At 40.9% G+C, this 16,291-nt stretch overlaps 1 protein-coding gene and 1 pseudogene across 1 annotated transcript; both read left to right on the top strand.

Annotated features, from left to right (window-relative positions):
• Window positions 1–470: 470 nt before the first annotated feature.
• LOC118242844 (olfactory receptor 1468-like) lies at window positions 471–6,757 on the top strand. Its single transcript, XM_035535750.1, has 5 exons — window positions 471–532; window positions 1,659–1,831; window positions 2,185–2,274; window positions 2,411–2,577; window positions 5,741–6,757. Exons 1-5 carry the CDS (start codon window positions 471–473, stop codon window positions 6,755–6,757), a joined length of 1,509 nt encoding a protein of 502 aa, XP_035391643.1.
• Window positions 6,758–13,841: 7,084 nt separating this feature from the next.
• On the top strand, window positions 13,842–14,711 carry LOC113584901 (annotated as a pseudogene).
• Window positions 14,712–16,291: the final 1,580 nt, after the last annotated feature.

The raw sequence follows: 16,291 nt of genomic DNA, 5'->3' as shown, positions 1-16,291 counted from the left end.
GACGCGCACCTCCAGAAAAAAAGGAGTTGCAGTCATCCAAAAGCAATGTTGCATTCATAATACATTTGTTCAACTTATTGCCTAAATGTTTTATTTCTCTGTGCTTTTCAAGATAGTCCCAGATTTATTTATTTTTTTGTAGGGTAGGAAATGTATGCCACTTTATTTGCAGTGTTTAGCCTTGAAGACAATGCCTTGCATATAGTACAGTCCTTGCACACAGGATTTATAGTCCCAATATTAATGTACTTTCACATCTTCATAAAAAAAAATCAAACTGACGATTCATTGCCTAGTTGCAGTATTTGCTTTTCATTAAAAAATTCCTATACCTACCATTCACTGACCAGATGTCATGCCTTCCGCAAGGACACCGTCTACTGTGGACTATGTTCTCAGTCCCCAGATTATTAGTTTCACCTGCGTCTTGTTTTCCTTATGTTTCCCTATATAAGGCCTGGTTTTACTGCATGCTACTCCGTCTGTGTTCCCTGAGAGTGACGGAAGACTTTGCCTGGTATGGAGTCAGCAGGTAAGGGTCTGTTACCAGGCACGTTAGCTGCTCAAGGCCAACTACTAAGCCAGTGTCATCAGTGTCTGGAATCCTTGGGCAATATGGTGGAAGAGCTTACAAGGCAAACGCAACAACTCGCTGTTCAGTCACTGAGTTGACGCATCGTCTAGCGATGCTAACTACCAGTGAGGTGAGAGCTCCCAGCATTGTCACATTCCCTCCACCCGCTAATAACAGTTCTCCCATTCCTCGTGCCTTTCCTGACAAGTACAACGGCAATCCAACAGGCTGTAAGGAAATCCTATTACAGTGCTCTTTGCGTTTTGCACATCAACCTCCGTGAACAGACTCTGTCCACATTTCCCTCATTAAATCTTTGTTGAGAAGGAAAAGTTATACTGGGCTTACGCCGTGTGGACATAGGGTGGAGAGGTCACAAGAGAACATAATCTCCTCATAAATCAATTTCGGGCTGTTTTCGACCACCCTTCAGAGGGCAGAGCTAGTGGTGAGATTCTGTTCAGTTTACGGCAAGGTTCTCGTATTGCTGCAGCTTCATCTCAGCTCATTCAAGAGAAGACAGATACCGACTTGTGGTGTGTGTGTGTGTGTGTGTGTGTGTGTATTGTGTAGAGTCAAGGCACATTCTTTGCGACTGTTCTTCTCATAAATGCCGAGTGGACTCACATAATGGGCGTCCTGAGGAAACTTCACACATCTTAACGAGTCCATGCTAGAAGCTATTCAACCATCTCTCAGCTTCCAGCTCATAACTGCACCAAAACAGCTCCACGTAAACTTCAGATAAAATAAGCCTCTTCCTTTCTATGATGTCCAAAAGTATTGGCTATTAAATAATTAAAATATCCATGACTGTACCAGTTTCACTAAACAGTGAAACAGTGTCACACGCATGCACAACACTTTATCTCTCTTAGAATGCGCAAGCTATGTTTTGCTGTGCACACGGCTGTAGCTGACTAAGTGAGTAACCAAATAAGGCAAGTGAGGCATCTACCTTTTCGTGTGTGTCCTGTATTTGTTGAAACAGCTGCCAATTACACCGATTGCACCTGGAAAACACTTGTGCAGTAATTTGATAGCCCCCCACCCGCTTTCTCCCTAACACATTGGTGCTCAATAGGTGTGAATTAGTGTTCCTAATGGGACTACAGAGGAAAAACATATCTGGACAACTATCACAACTATCAGACACCCTGGATTGGCTATACAAACGCAATGCTACTGGGTGGGGAGAGAACCGAATCCGATCCATCACAGCTGATGCGGTGGCCCTGTTATTCATGTATGGCAAGGGTAAGTGTTTTTGTACCAGCTTCTAAATGGTCCTCTATTCCCTTATGTCAGAGACAGTTTAGGCTAAGCCAAAGGAAAGAAGCGTAGAAAGAAATCTAAGGTTTTTGCTCCTGAGTTGACGGTGTCTTCTGTTCCTCTAATGGAATCCCAGCCTGATCCTGCCCCTCAGCCAAACATCCTGACTGCTGAGATGGAGGCATCCATGTATTTCTTGGGGTGGTTCTATTTACTTGCATTGGGCCCTCAAGGCCCAGCAGGCCTGCCCAATAGAACATGTGGGGGGGGGACTAGGGGCCTGAGGGACTGCACATGAGCTTCTCTTTCTCAGTGTTCCCCTGTGCTACATGCTCCAGACCCTGTTGTGGAATGCAACGGCCAGTCTCTGGACTACGGGGATGCTCAGGCTGTGTCCGGCATGATCTGGGATGCTCAGGCCACACCCGGTGAACTCAGGTCTCCAGTACAGTAGGACATGCCTTTAGGAGCAGCCACTCCCATGGACACGCTGTTGATCGACGCTGCTCCCCTAGACCCGTCGCCTGCCACAGCTGTACCTCTGGACCCGTGGACATCCTCCAGACCTCCGGGACCCGTTGTCAAGGAAGGACGCTGCCCAGCCTGTTCCAGTACCTGTTCCCAGCATGAAGGACACTGCCCAGCCTGTTCCTGTTCCTGTTCCTGGCATGGTGGATGCTGCCCTGCCTTTTCCTGTCTCCAGCGTGGAGTATGCCACTCTACCTGTCCCGGTACCTTGTAACAGGTCTGTCCTCATGCCTTGTACCAAGCTTGTCCCCATGCCTCATACCAGGCCTGTCTCCGCAGGGTCTGTCTCCATGTAGGTCTAGGTTCCCTTCTAAGACCTTTGCATATTTTTTGTGGACTATGTCTGTGGACTACCCATATTCACTATTAAACTGCATTCACAATACTGCATGTGACTCTGTCTCTGTTTTGTCGCAACATCACACTGACATTGTTTCTTGGTCTGCCTTTTGTAGACAAAACTGCCTTCATATGCTGAATTTAGTTATCAGCAGAGGTTTTCAGTAAAAGGAAAGGTGCTGACCTACTTCCTTACTGTCCTTATGACTGCGCTATAGATCTAATAGAAGGTGTTACACCTCCTCATGTACATCCATACCACCTTTCCTTGGCAGAAAACGAAACCAATGGAAGGATTAGAGCAAGGATACATTCATCCCTCAAAATTCCCAGCTGCAGTAAGATTATTCTTCATCTCTAAGTATGATGGTCTACACCCTCGTATTGATTATCGAGGCCAAAGTGAAATCACTATAAAGTATCTCTACTTCTCACCATGAGGCTCACATTTGAGGAGTGAAGGCACTGGCTGGAGGGAGCACAGCATCCTTTCACGGTGATCCCTGGTGACCACAAGAACCTGGAATACCTCCAGACAACAAAACGTTTGAACTCCAGGCAGGTTCGTTGGTCTCTCTTTTTCTCCTGGTTTGTTTTCCGGATTACCTTCAGACCAGAAGAGAAGAATGTGTGAGCAGACACGCAGTAGGCAGTACACTGCCGAGGTGCAATTCACCAATCAGGAGATAATGCTCTCTCCCTCCTGCTTCTTGGCAGCTGTACAGTGGGATCTGGACCACAACATCGAGGCAGCTAACCCCCATCCTCACTGCCCATCACATCGGTTATATGTTCCACCTAGATACTGCAGAGCTCTCATCAAATGGGCACACAACTCCACACAGGACACCACGGGTCAACATGCACAGCTCCACTATTTCCCAACATCCCTGGTCTCACATGGCCGTCGACTTCGTAACTGACCTTCCTGTCTCCGAGGGGAACACTGTCATCCTTGTTGCTGTGGATATGGTTCTCAAAAATGGTCCAGTTCATTGCCCTAAAAGCACTACCCACCGCTCTGGAAACAGTCGATCTGCTCTTTCACCACATTTTCAGACAGTTCGGGCTTCCCAAGGACATCGTGTCTGACAGGAGGGTTCAGTTCACATCACAGGTATGGCAAGAATTACAAGGAAAACTGAACTTCACTGTGAGCCTAACGTCCAGGTATCACCCCCAGGCTAACGGAGAGGCTGAGAGAGTCAATCAGGAGTTGGGCAAGTTCCTTCGCTTGTACTGTCAGCAGCACGCTGAGATATGGTGTACTTACCTCTCCTTGGCAGAATATGCCCAAAACTCTCTCTGCCATGCAAGGACAAGGCTTACTCCCTCTGAGTGCATCCTAGGTTACCAACCACCGTTATATCCCTAGAACCCTTCTACGTCAGACGAGCCCACTGTCCAGACATGCTGTCAGTGCAGCGAACAGGTGTGGCAGAGATGCACCAGCATTTGCATTCTGTTATAGCGGCTTTTGAAACAGAAGGCAGATAAGAGGCATGGAGAGACCCCACATTATAAGTCAGGTGACAAGGTATAGGTAGCTACAAACGACTTCCGGGTGGGACCTGCAGGCAGGATGAGCGCAAAATATGCCGATCTGTACACACTACTTGGTCAGATTAACGAGGTCACATACAGGATAGGCTTGCCAGGGAGTTGCATGCATTGTCTACCTTCCATATGTCTTCCACGAGGGTGGAGGGTCCCCTTTCTGACGAGGAGGAGGCACCTGTCCCGGTCCCAATCACCCATTTACTGATCTCATTCACCTGTTCCTTGTTTCCACTGTCTCTATTTAAGCCCACAGGTGCTGCACGTTAGTGGACCTTTGAGCAGCATACTGCTCACCACAGCGCTAAGCCTACACACCAACTACTGTTGTTTTGTTTATCACTGCATCGCAGCTCAGCAGCCTGACTTATCTTATCCTCGTCTCTTCTCTGTGCCACACCGTCACCGTGTATATCACTTACAATGATTGCTTACTAATATTCTTGTTGTTCATCCTATAATACGAATATATTAGAATAATTCTGTGGTTATGTTAATATTGATGATACTAATAAATGTACGAATAAAAATGTTTTTAAAAAATCATAACTGCATGTTGCATAACTGCATCATTAATAAACACATTTAACTTTAAATAATCTTTTTTTAAAAATTCTAATTATCATACAGGGAAAATCTGATTTGAGTTATATCAGATAAAATGCTAGATACAGTCATTGTTAGATTTTGGTTTATTCCATGCTAAACTATTGCCTATGTAAAGCCAGACAAAATTGTTGTAATTAATAGTAGCTGAATGTAAAAATCTATTTTTAAAAAATGTATTGTGTTTAAATGACAACTGGTACCAGACTGACTGAGAAGATAAAGTACCTTTCTCACCCTTCTCTAGAATCTGTTGGAAAATTCTCAGCACTTCCTCAAATGTAAAAAAAAACAAAACACAAACATTGTATATCTAACAATGTTGCAAACTCCCTCATTCTCTTCTCTCATTTTCTTCATACACCAAAGTTTAGCCCCTTAGCCTATCAGAGGCAGGAATTACCTATGATGTCACAGTAGCTTGATAGACTGTATAATTTGTTGCCAGCTACAGAGGAAGGGTCCTCAACAAATCACTGCTGCTAAGGATGTGGCCTACCTAGCAGCATTCCTTTGACTGAGATACATATTATATGCACACATGATAATAGCACGGCTTAAGTATAAATGTGTTTGATCCTATCAGGTATACTGACATACTACTCTAGCTGCAGAGGTAAGGACATCAATCAACTGTGGATCACTGTCTCCATCTACTTATATCTAATATCCTCATGTTAATAGTGCTGCAATATTTAGATTATATTTTTGTTTTAATTTTAGCATTTTAAATATATTTCTATGATTTTGTCCTGATCTGCATTGGGGAAATTAATATAAGGTGCAGAATCAGTTTTAACTTATGCAGTTCATTGTTTCTTACAGGTTGGGTCTTTATAAATCTGTAAAACTTCTTATGTGATTTCTGTGGAGTCATCTCCTGTCATGAATGCAACACTCATTCCTCCTAACATGTTTTTCATCAGTGGATTTTACAATGTCCCACACACAATGTATTACTACATATTTCTGTCTTTTGTCTATGTTGTGACTGTTTTGGGTAATTCCGCTGTAATGTGTTCAATCTACTTGGCACGAAGTCTACACACAGCAAAGTATATAGCAGTCTTCAACTTGGCCTTCTCTGATCTGTGTGGGAGCTCAGCTCTCGTTCCAAAGATTCTGGATGCATTTCTATTTAACAACCAGTACATATCATATGGAGCTTGCTTAGCAAACATGTTTTTTGTTTATCTTTTTATGAACTTGCAGTCTCTTACTCTTTTAACTCTAGCCTATGATAGGGTAATCGCTATATGTTTTCCACTGAGGTACCATGTTATTGTCAACAAAATGGCAATGGCTATAATCATTGGTGTTAATTGGCTTTTTTCTGTAATTATTGTCACTCTCATTGTAGCCTTGATTACCAGACTGTCTTTCTGTAAATCTATTACTGTTAACAGCTATTTCTGTGATCATGGGCCTGTCTATATGTTATCCTGCAATGATAATTACATGAATTATGTAATGGCAATTATTTGTTTTTATGGACTGATATGCACCCCTGTAATAGTAATAATGATCTCATATGTTTGTATTGGCACTGCCTTGCTTAGGATCTCACAGTGGACTGAGCGAATCAAAGCCATGAAAACCTGCACATCCCACCTCCTGTTAGTGGCCATATTTTATCTTCCAATTTTAAGTACAAACTTAGCAGTTAAGATCTCATCCATAAGCCCAAATGACAGAATAATCAATTCCACTTTGACACAGACAATTCCACCTTTGTTAAATCCCATAATCTACACTCTAAAGACAAAGGAGTTCAAGCAAGCAATTAAAGTTCTCTGCAAACGAGCCAAATTGGTTGTGATGCATGGACTACCTCGGTCCAGTGGTCAGCTGTTGTTTCCCCTACAGGTCAGGCATGTTTAGTGTGAGGTAAAAATAATGTTAAGTCAGGTGAGGGGTAGAACAATTTATGATTTAAAAAGCACTTGGCCTTATTTATTTCAGAGAAGCTATACTTTAGACTAAGGTTTTGGCCTCATTAATTATTAAACTGGGTGTTGGTCTGTTTCTTAAAGCTGAAGATGGGTGAGAGTTAAATGAACAGACCCATGTGAAATGAATGAGAGTTAAATGAAAAGACCCATATTAGAGGTGTGAGAGTTAAATGAACAGACTTGTGTGAGATGAATGAGAGTTAAATGAAAAGACTTGTGAGATGGGTGAGAGTTAAATGAACAGGCCCATGTGAGATGTGTGAGTTAAATGAACAGACTTGTGTGAGATGAATGCATCACTGCAATAGAAATTCTGCAGAGGGTTTAGAACAATGAAAACATAATGGCATGACCCCAGCTGGCTGTTCAAAGAGAAGATAAGATTTTTAATTGTGTTAAACAGTTAAAAAGCTCACACTTTCAGAACCAGGTCACCAACACACAAATCAAAACACCATCCCATGTTCACCTGTATTTTGTGTCATGCTATTTTAGTATTTTATTTCATACTAACTAAATGTATCTTGTGTAAAGTGCCTCATACATTAAATTCAGTTTGATTCCTGCTTATTTGTATATGTATATATCGTAATGTTTTCTGACCAAAAAGATTTGAAATGTCTGAAATTACTCTACATGGCATCCATACATGCATAATTTTGACCATATATTTCATTATACCTTATCATATCTACAGGACAGCTAAGCAGTGTTTATATTTAAGTAGCATTTTCTATCTGACTCAATCAGTAACTGATGTCCTCAAATGAGAAACCATACAAGCTTGTAAAAAATATCCTTGTGAATTTTGAATTCTATTTGCCTACTTCAGGTAGCATGTTTGTAATTCAGGACAGTGGAGGACCAAAGGTTGTGTAGTTTCCATGGTGATAGTTCAGTGAAATATGTGAAATATGAACAGGTCCTCTTGATATGGATATCAATCATACAGAAGTTGATGAAGCATTGTGAAATTTTAAGTATATTTAAAAAAAAAAAAAAAAAATATATATATATATATATATATATATATATATATATATATATATATATATATATATATATATATATATATGTGTGTGTGTGTGTGTGTGTGTGTGTGTGTGTGTGTGTGTGTGTGTGTGTGTGTGTGTGTTTCATGCCATTTATGATATATTATGTCTTTGAAAACACTGACCTATTGACTAGAATTTAAAATTAAAGTTAAAGATTTAAACAATGCTGTTTTACACCATGTGCTTGAAACATGAAACTTGTTGTGTTTTAAAATGCTCTGTGTTCTGGGAAGTCTTTCCTGTGGGGCCATGACATTTCTTTGCTTCTCTCATGTCCATGCCCTGGTTTGACTCTGACACAGAGGAGAGAGCGTCTGCCCTCACAGCCATCTTGAAGCTACAGTCCTCAACAGCCACTGGGCTAGCTCTGGATGTCTTGTGGCCTTTGCTCTGAGATCCTGAACTTCACCAATACTCTCCCCATCTTGAAAAATAGCCTGTTCAAAAATAGAAAATAGATTAATCAAAAATAGATTAGAGATAACATGGGTCAAGAAGAGTTTGATGTACAATGGCCAGTGACACACAGACACACGGTGTTTACAAAGGAGAGAAATGATGATAGTTAACCCACCTGTTCTCTGGTCATATTATGAGCCAGAGCAGCAAGCATAGAGACATGGATCATCACTTCATTTCTGAAATGGTTCTCTTCAGAAGGTATTCAAACAATATGGAGAGGTACATCTGAACACATTTGAATTTAAAAAACAAAAAATAAGGTATGTGAGTCACATCCTGCCATACAAAATGCTGCCATATTACATTAAGGTGTAACTTTTTCTAATATTTGAACATACTTCTAGTGCTGTAGTGTGGGTGCAGGTCTTTCAAAAGCACCTTGTCTTTTACAGTCTTCATGAATGTTTTGTGGGCTTCTGATCATGGCTTTAACAAAAGCTTACTTCTCTGGCTCGCCCATCAAGGGCCTAAATGAGCACACCAGTGCCAGTGCCTGTCTCCTGGCCAGTCGTGTTGGTTGGCGCCATGGTGTATTACCAACACCCACTTCTCTTTCAACATCTCAGCATTACCCTCACAGCCTGTGCTCTCCACCACAAATTATTAATGGATAGAATACATGGTCTCACAAGCCTTTACATTCCTATATCTAACCTGCAGTGGCCAGTTTTTTAAACTCCTTTTGCCACGTGCCAGGGATCAAATTCATGTTTTTTTTCTGGACTGCAGACCCTCATTTCTTTAGGAATTTGTAGAGCTCTATCAGTTCCATGGTATTGGGGCTGGAAACTTTGGTGCAGTTTATAACCTTTTAGGCCACAACATCTTGACTCACAGTACTTGGCTAAGTAGCCTGGAGAGTCACATCAGCCATCTGCATTGAGAACGTGTTAGAGACACCTAAAGAATCCTAGTTTGAAAATCTTATATGGAGTTAATTTTACTACATGATTTTAGCCCCGATTTTCAAATCATCCACAGTTTTTGAAGTTCGCCGAGAAAAGCCCCAGATCAGAGGCAAATGTGTATTTGCTTAAGACTCAAAAATCAGCTCTCAATTGTTATGTGTGAACTGAAAAATATCAAGCAAGCTAAATATCTGGACCTGTTAGTGAGTCCAAATGTTTAGTGAAGAAGTGTCGGGACCCAGTACTGACTGGCAGCTAGTCTGGTAACAAGCTACAGCCAATGAGAGCATTAAGAGATGGTGTGAGTGGAAACTGAGGAGGAGCTGTACAACATCAACAAGCATGACTACAACAAAAGTTTTTTCCTCCTTTTTACACTGCAAATCAGCACACAAACAACTTGGATCGCTCTTTAGAGACAACACCAAAGGCATCTAGAATGAAAATGCATGCTGTCTTTATCCTTGGATCACCAACAATTGCAGACTTTTATAGACAAAAACATTGCCATGTGCTTTAAACCGTTTTGCCATGACGCAGAAAAATATGCAAGCTTGTAAAAAAGCTGATGCTTTGAGAGAACATATGTTTCAGTGAGCAAGGTTAGCCTAACTAATGCAAACACTGTGTCTGGAGGGTCCACACTTGGGCATCTGCTGCTCATCTGAGAAAGGCTTCTGCCTTATTGTGCTGGGAGCTCTCTTCTCTTTCCTCGTCCACTGCTGTTCTTAAGACTTTCCACGTTGGCACACACCCTCTTACTCCTCCTTGCCGCCGGTCCACCTGCTTTGTGCACTTGATGTGACAGAAACATGTCCGAGGGAGGGATCTGTTGGAAAAATGCACTTTTTTGAACGTGACTGAAAATGAAAAAAGACTGGATGGTGTACAGACCTCAATTTTTATTCATTAATCTACATGTTGCTGGTGTTTACTATGAAGGTTCTGAGGTAACAGAAGCAGCAAGAATGTGAAATCTAACACCTAGCAACATCAAATAAAAAACTAGACTAATTAGCTACTAATGGTATAACTGCTAATATCGGTAAGGCAAGTTGCTAATATCAGACCATTCAATTGAATGACATTTAGCTTGTTAGCTGTCAGTACTTTTGGCTAATTTACCAATTTTCAAGCTTCCAGTTCATATTATAACATTAGCAATAGCTAGGACTCATTTGCAGTATTTGCATGAAAATATATTACACCACAACCATTTATACTTGCTGGTGCCATTTGCTTCATGACATCCAGTGATGCTTTTGCAAACCTTAGCATTGCAATGTGGCAGTTGGAGTAGTACATGAGCCGTGTATCACTGGCATACAGGAGAAATTCATGCTGACGACGTCCTAATTTTTCGTTACTTTGGACAGAGTCAGTATATAGTATGCATTTTTCAAAAACAGTTCTTAACTTTCTGTTCAAATCACTGACAATCAGGTCAAGGCCTCCAGTTCACATCCTCCCTCTTATACCAAAACCAGAAAGAGGCTCTTTATGCTCCGAAATCCTGCACACAGCTGTTCTCCTTCCTCTCCCTGATATTCCAAGTGCAGTGAACATCGTCCACATTGACTGCGCTGGGAACCCTCTACACCCAACTCTGACTGGAACAAGACATGCTTGCCACCATTTCTCCTTATACTCCTGGATAAGGTCCTGCTATTTAGCAGTGGGTTTTTTTTTGTTGTTGTTGTTGTTTTTTCACACTCCTCTTCCCGTGGGACTGTCATTACCTTTTTTCGCCTGCTCTGACCAGATAACACTATCTTGCCGCAAAGCTGTTTCAATGATGGTGGCAACTGCAACTTTTTACCAAGTCCACCCTCAACTCCAACCCTTATGCCTTCTGAAGGATGTCTACTCTTTACCCTTCCTCCACACTTGGGCCTGACGTGTTTCGACAGCCTTTGAAAAGGATTAAGGGTTCATATCCAGTGACTTCAGGACCAGGATTATAAATGAGTTGCAAAACCTCAACCCATTTGTGCTAGACATTTCTATTGGCTGCCAGATTGTCTCTTTGTTGCCAGATATGTCTTGTGCGTTCTATAAACTGGGGGTGGCTTCTTTTCTCAGAATCAAAGAGCCCATATACACTTATAGATCCATCTAGTCCCCCTCCCTCCAGCTATTACATTTTGCTTTGCCTTTATCCTTGCTATGTTCACCCATTTCTAGAATTTTCTCCTGGACAAGAACAAAATAAATAAGTAGTACAGACCTGTCACACAAGTCATTTACAGCTGCCCTCCCCCCAAATAAAATAGAAGTTTTGTACTTTTATCTTACATTTTTGCTGTAAACGCAGTTTAAACTGTGTCACATCAGGTTCAGAAAATCCTTGTAATATCACGTGTTAATGATAGTTTTGAATTACCATATGCTATATGGTTAAACATATTTGGACAGCCATCCCAATTATTAAGTTCAGGTACTTTAGACAGACCTTTTGCTAATAGCGGTTTAATATCAAGCACACAGCCATGCAATCTCCATAGACATTGGCAGTAGAATGATTAATTGCTCTCTTAAGCAAAATTTAGGTTGACAAAATGCTGTCAAAAAATTGTTCCTTCAGCTCCCGAGGTAACTCTGTTTTCATTTCCATTGTCACTATCAGCACTGTCCTTAAGGTATTCCACAAATGGCAGGCATTACCAAGCAATGATTGTACAGCAAACCAACGTAGGATGGTTACATAGCTGTCCATGCGGTACATGGGGTTTCCTCTTCCACTGCCCCTTGCTGCTGTGCTCCAGGTGATCTTGTGAGATGTGTGGATAGAATGTGCTGTTAATCCCAACAGTGATTTTATGTCAATGCTTGCAATGAAGCTGAGAGACTCTGGTAGCCTCATATCCGTTACAACTGCAAATAGTTGTGGGAAAACTGCAGGGAACTGGAAATGAGACCAGCTGACTGTCGAAGATTCAGGAGGAACAAAGTGCATTCTGGACCAACGCTTTATCCTCTCCCTGATTGTTGAGGGTGCTTGAAAGCATGCCATTGCAGCATACATGTGTTCTTGAAAGTGCATGACCATGTACTCAGTGACGCCATGCAGGATGGACTGCAGGAGTTTGGGGTGCCAGGACTGCTAATGCAGGCAAGGTGTAGTTTCTGATGGAGGAATTGCTGCTATTTACACTAAACTCAGACCTGCTCCACACTGAGATGTATATGATCCATAACACTATGAAGCTGTGATCATGGCTTTACTTGTGGTCTGATGCCGCCCTCTGCTGCTCCTCAGGTTTTGTGTTGGCGCTCTCTCGTTTTCTCTCTCTCTCACCCTCTCTCCCTCTCTCTCTCTTTCTCTCACCCTCTCTCCCTCTCTCTCTCTCTATCTCTCTCTCTCTCTCTCTCTCTCTCTCTCTCTCTCTCTCTCTCTCTCTCTGTGAGTGTGTGAGGTCTATTGCTCCATGGCTGAGTTTCTGTTGCTCCTAGATGCTCCCATTTCAGAGTAATGCAGATACTCAGTCATGTTCACACATATTATGGGCCAGAAAGTGTGCATCTTGAAGCCACAGCAAATTATTTGCCAATGGCTTCTGTTTACGTTTTGGTTGGTTTATAAGTCTGTTTTAATTTATCGCCACACCCCACTCAGGTGGTTCATGTTTGCCTCATTCTCCACACCACCTGTGTTATGTTTTTATTCTTAATAAGCCTGTTCTGTTTCAGACACTATTTGTCAGTCACCAGTGTTACCTTTGCTTCTTATGTTCTAGTTAGCAGTCTCGTTTATACTCGTTTCAGTCTCATTTACACTCGTTGCATTAAATTCTTGGATGCTTGTGTTTGCTTCCTCCTTTTTTCCAACATGTTTTCAACCTTGACAATCTGGTGTGAAATTTGAATCACACTATATGAAGACTGAGCTAAAAATGAACTAAGCAAAAGTGATCAAATGGTTTTTCAAACCCTGACGACACTTAACAGTGCATATTTAATGGCCGTATCTTAGCCATAGATATGTTATTGAATTCTTTATACAATATTACAATTTAAAGAGGCATGTTGGTGTGAATTGGCCACAAGAAAACAGCACAGTGCTCAATACTGCTTTAATTTGGTGTAATAAGAATATTTTTTATAAATAAACAAATTTTAAAAACAATAAATTCGCTGTATTTGTCCACCACGTCATATTGGAATTCTCCACACAGACTGGTGGGTAATATTAACTAAGGACTGCTTTAATTGCAAAATGCAAACATTTGTAGAGGCTATATTTATATTTTATGTTTCACTTAAACAAAACCCTTGAATGTGTGCACCAGTAGAAACACACATAGATTACCTGAAATTTTAGATGTTTTGATTCAACAATGGCTTTGAACACTAAACTCTCTAATTATAATCATTCATTTCCCAAATATTTAATTTTGTATGTATTTTGATTACTATTGATTTTATTACTGATTTCATTATTCAGACCAATGCATAGTAGGGCATTAAAATAGGTATTCAAAAATGTAACTCAGGAAAGCAAGTAAAAATCTAACAGAATTCTAAGATATTGTTTATTCTGTTTATGGTAGTACAATAAGAATTTTCACCTATTTTAAAATTTTCCAGGATGTTGCTGAAAAGCCTGACTGTTGTCACAGAGTTTTTTATTGTGGGATTCCCTGGACTTCCATCTGAATTCTATAATCTCATGGGCACCTTTTTCTTTAGCATCTATGTGATTATAGAATTGGGGAATTCTATCTTGGAAGTGCTGTTTGCGATTGAACCACGACTTCACAAGCCTATGTATATTATCATGTTGAATCTGGCTCTATCTGATTTTGGATTTTGCACTGTGGCTCTACCTAAACTGATCTCTCGCTACTGGTTCAACAACAGATCTATCTCCTTCCAGCTCATCCACTATTTTGGCACACTGAACTCTCTGATCAAGATGATCATGGCTCTAGATCGATATCTGGCTATCTGCTTCCCACTCAGATACCCAGCACTGATGACCAACCAGACTATGAGGATCTTGGCAGCGTCCATTTGGGCCTCAGCAGTGATCTCTCCCCCCCATTTCTACATCTCTAACTGCCCAAATGCCTTTCTGTGGACCAAACCTGATAATTAACTGCTATTGTGACACAATTTCTATGAATAACTTAGCCTGTACAGACATAAGGGCTGCCTATCAAGTGCAACTCTCCCTGGCCATGTCCTATACCATCATCGTGGTGACTGTAATCACAAAGACCGATAATCAGGGCAGGCTGAAAGCCTTCCTTTCCTGTGCCTCCCAGGTGTGTATAATTAGCATCTACTACATTCCACGTCTCTTAGTGTATATTATGCCTTACATACCAAGTTTAAAGGTGAACATAGATTTTTAAAAATTGCTATAGCTATGTTTTATGGGCTGTTCCCTCCACTTATGAACCCACTCATATACTGCTTTAAGAGCACAGAGACTGGACAGATGCTTTTGAAATAGCATGTTCAAAAAACATCCACACTAATGAAATTGTTTCTCTTTCTAAGTAAGACAGGCTCTTGTAGTAGAGAGAATTGGGACTGGAAGTTTAATCATTAACTGCTATTGAGATTTGAAATCTTATCATTGGGTGCTACTGAAACGCCATGTGTATGAACAGTGGAGCCTGTGCAGATATCGGAGAGGACTATGAAGTGTAATTCCCCATGTTTGATCTTTTCATGCCCTTTTTATTTAGGACTTTCTCCTCCAGCATTGTGGAGGCTGTAGCCTAATCAGGATGGCCAATAACCATAAAAGCTTGGAAGCATTCTCTACCTGTACCTCACTCTTGTGTATAATGAAAAGGAATAAGATTCTGAAGTGTAATATTAGCTACTTAATGTGACTTATATCAGATCTAATTTAAATCTGACAACTGATCAGAGACTATGTTCTGTTCTATTCACTACAGCCACCATTAATGAGCCCTCTCATTAACAAGATGACTTATCTGTCAATATTTCTTTCTTAATGTATCAAATCTTCTACTGCTGACTTAAACTGATATTTATTTGCTTCAAATGCAATGCATTTAATCTTAAATCACTGAGCATTTTAGAAGGATAAAGTACCAATATTCCACGTTAAAAGACACCAAATTATGTTCATTATTAGATTATGCTTTTGTAATAGGCTGTAGCAAGCATTCTTTGTGAGCCTCCATACATTTAAGGAAAGTTGCATGTCAATGTCATTTTCACTGTATGACATTTTCACCACAAGATGGAGACAGGAGTACACAAATTACATTAGTGCACTTTCAATACCTGCCATTTCACTCGGGCAGTGCTAGATAAACTCAAAAACACAAATAAACACAAATTCAATCATCTTATAGTTATTGTTGTAATTGTTTTGCTTCAGGCTACACTCATTATGATGATGAAAATGTGTGAAATATCGAATGTAAGGTGGTTGGACAGAAATCAGAATATTGTCACCCTGTGTGTAATATCGATTACCATAGCAAGGGCTAATGAAGAAATGTTATTATACCAGCCTATTCATTATATTCATAATATACTCATAAAGCGATGACATATTAGCTGCAGGGCTTTATCTTTTGTGCATTTTTCCTTTTTCTTTCCCATTTTCCCATTTTTCCTAAACTGGTCGCCTATACACCCCCCCCCCCCCCCGACCCAAGACTAAAACATTGTTTGTATACTGTGTACAGGCTGGTTTTATATTATTCTTAATTAATTTGCACAAACCTGAACAAAGATGCAACAATATTGCTCTATTATGAATGAATGTATTTGGTGATTTTAATAAATTGCGTTAGTACAGGTGCACTATTTGACTACATTCCCCTATTCCCTTCTGTCTTGGGCTTCCAATGGGAACACCTGAGGTCAACCTAGTCCTGCCCCCTCCACACCTTGTAATTTTCAGTGAAACCTTCCCAGGCAGTAGGCCAGCCGCTCCGCCAAGGTTAACTGACTGATGATGACATTGTGCAAATTACGATTCTGTGTGTGTGTGTGTGTGTGTGTGTGTGTGTGTGTGTGTGTGTGTGTGGCCATCTGGTGCCATCC

The sequence above is a fragment of the Electrophorus electricus genome, chromosome 17, assembly GCF_013358815.1.
Source record: "Electrophorus electricus isolate fEleEle1 chromosome 17, fEleEle1.pri, whole genome shotgun sequence".
Lineage (NCBI taxonomy): Eukaryota > Metazoa > Chordata > Actinopteri > Gymnotiformes > Gymnotidae > Electrophorus > Electrophorus electricus.
Note: the sequence above shows the minus strand (reverse complement) of the source record. Positions and strands in the feature narration are given on the sequence as shown.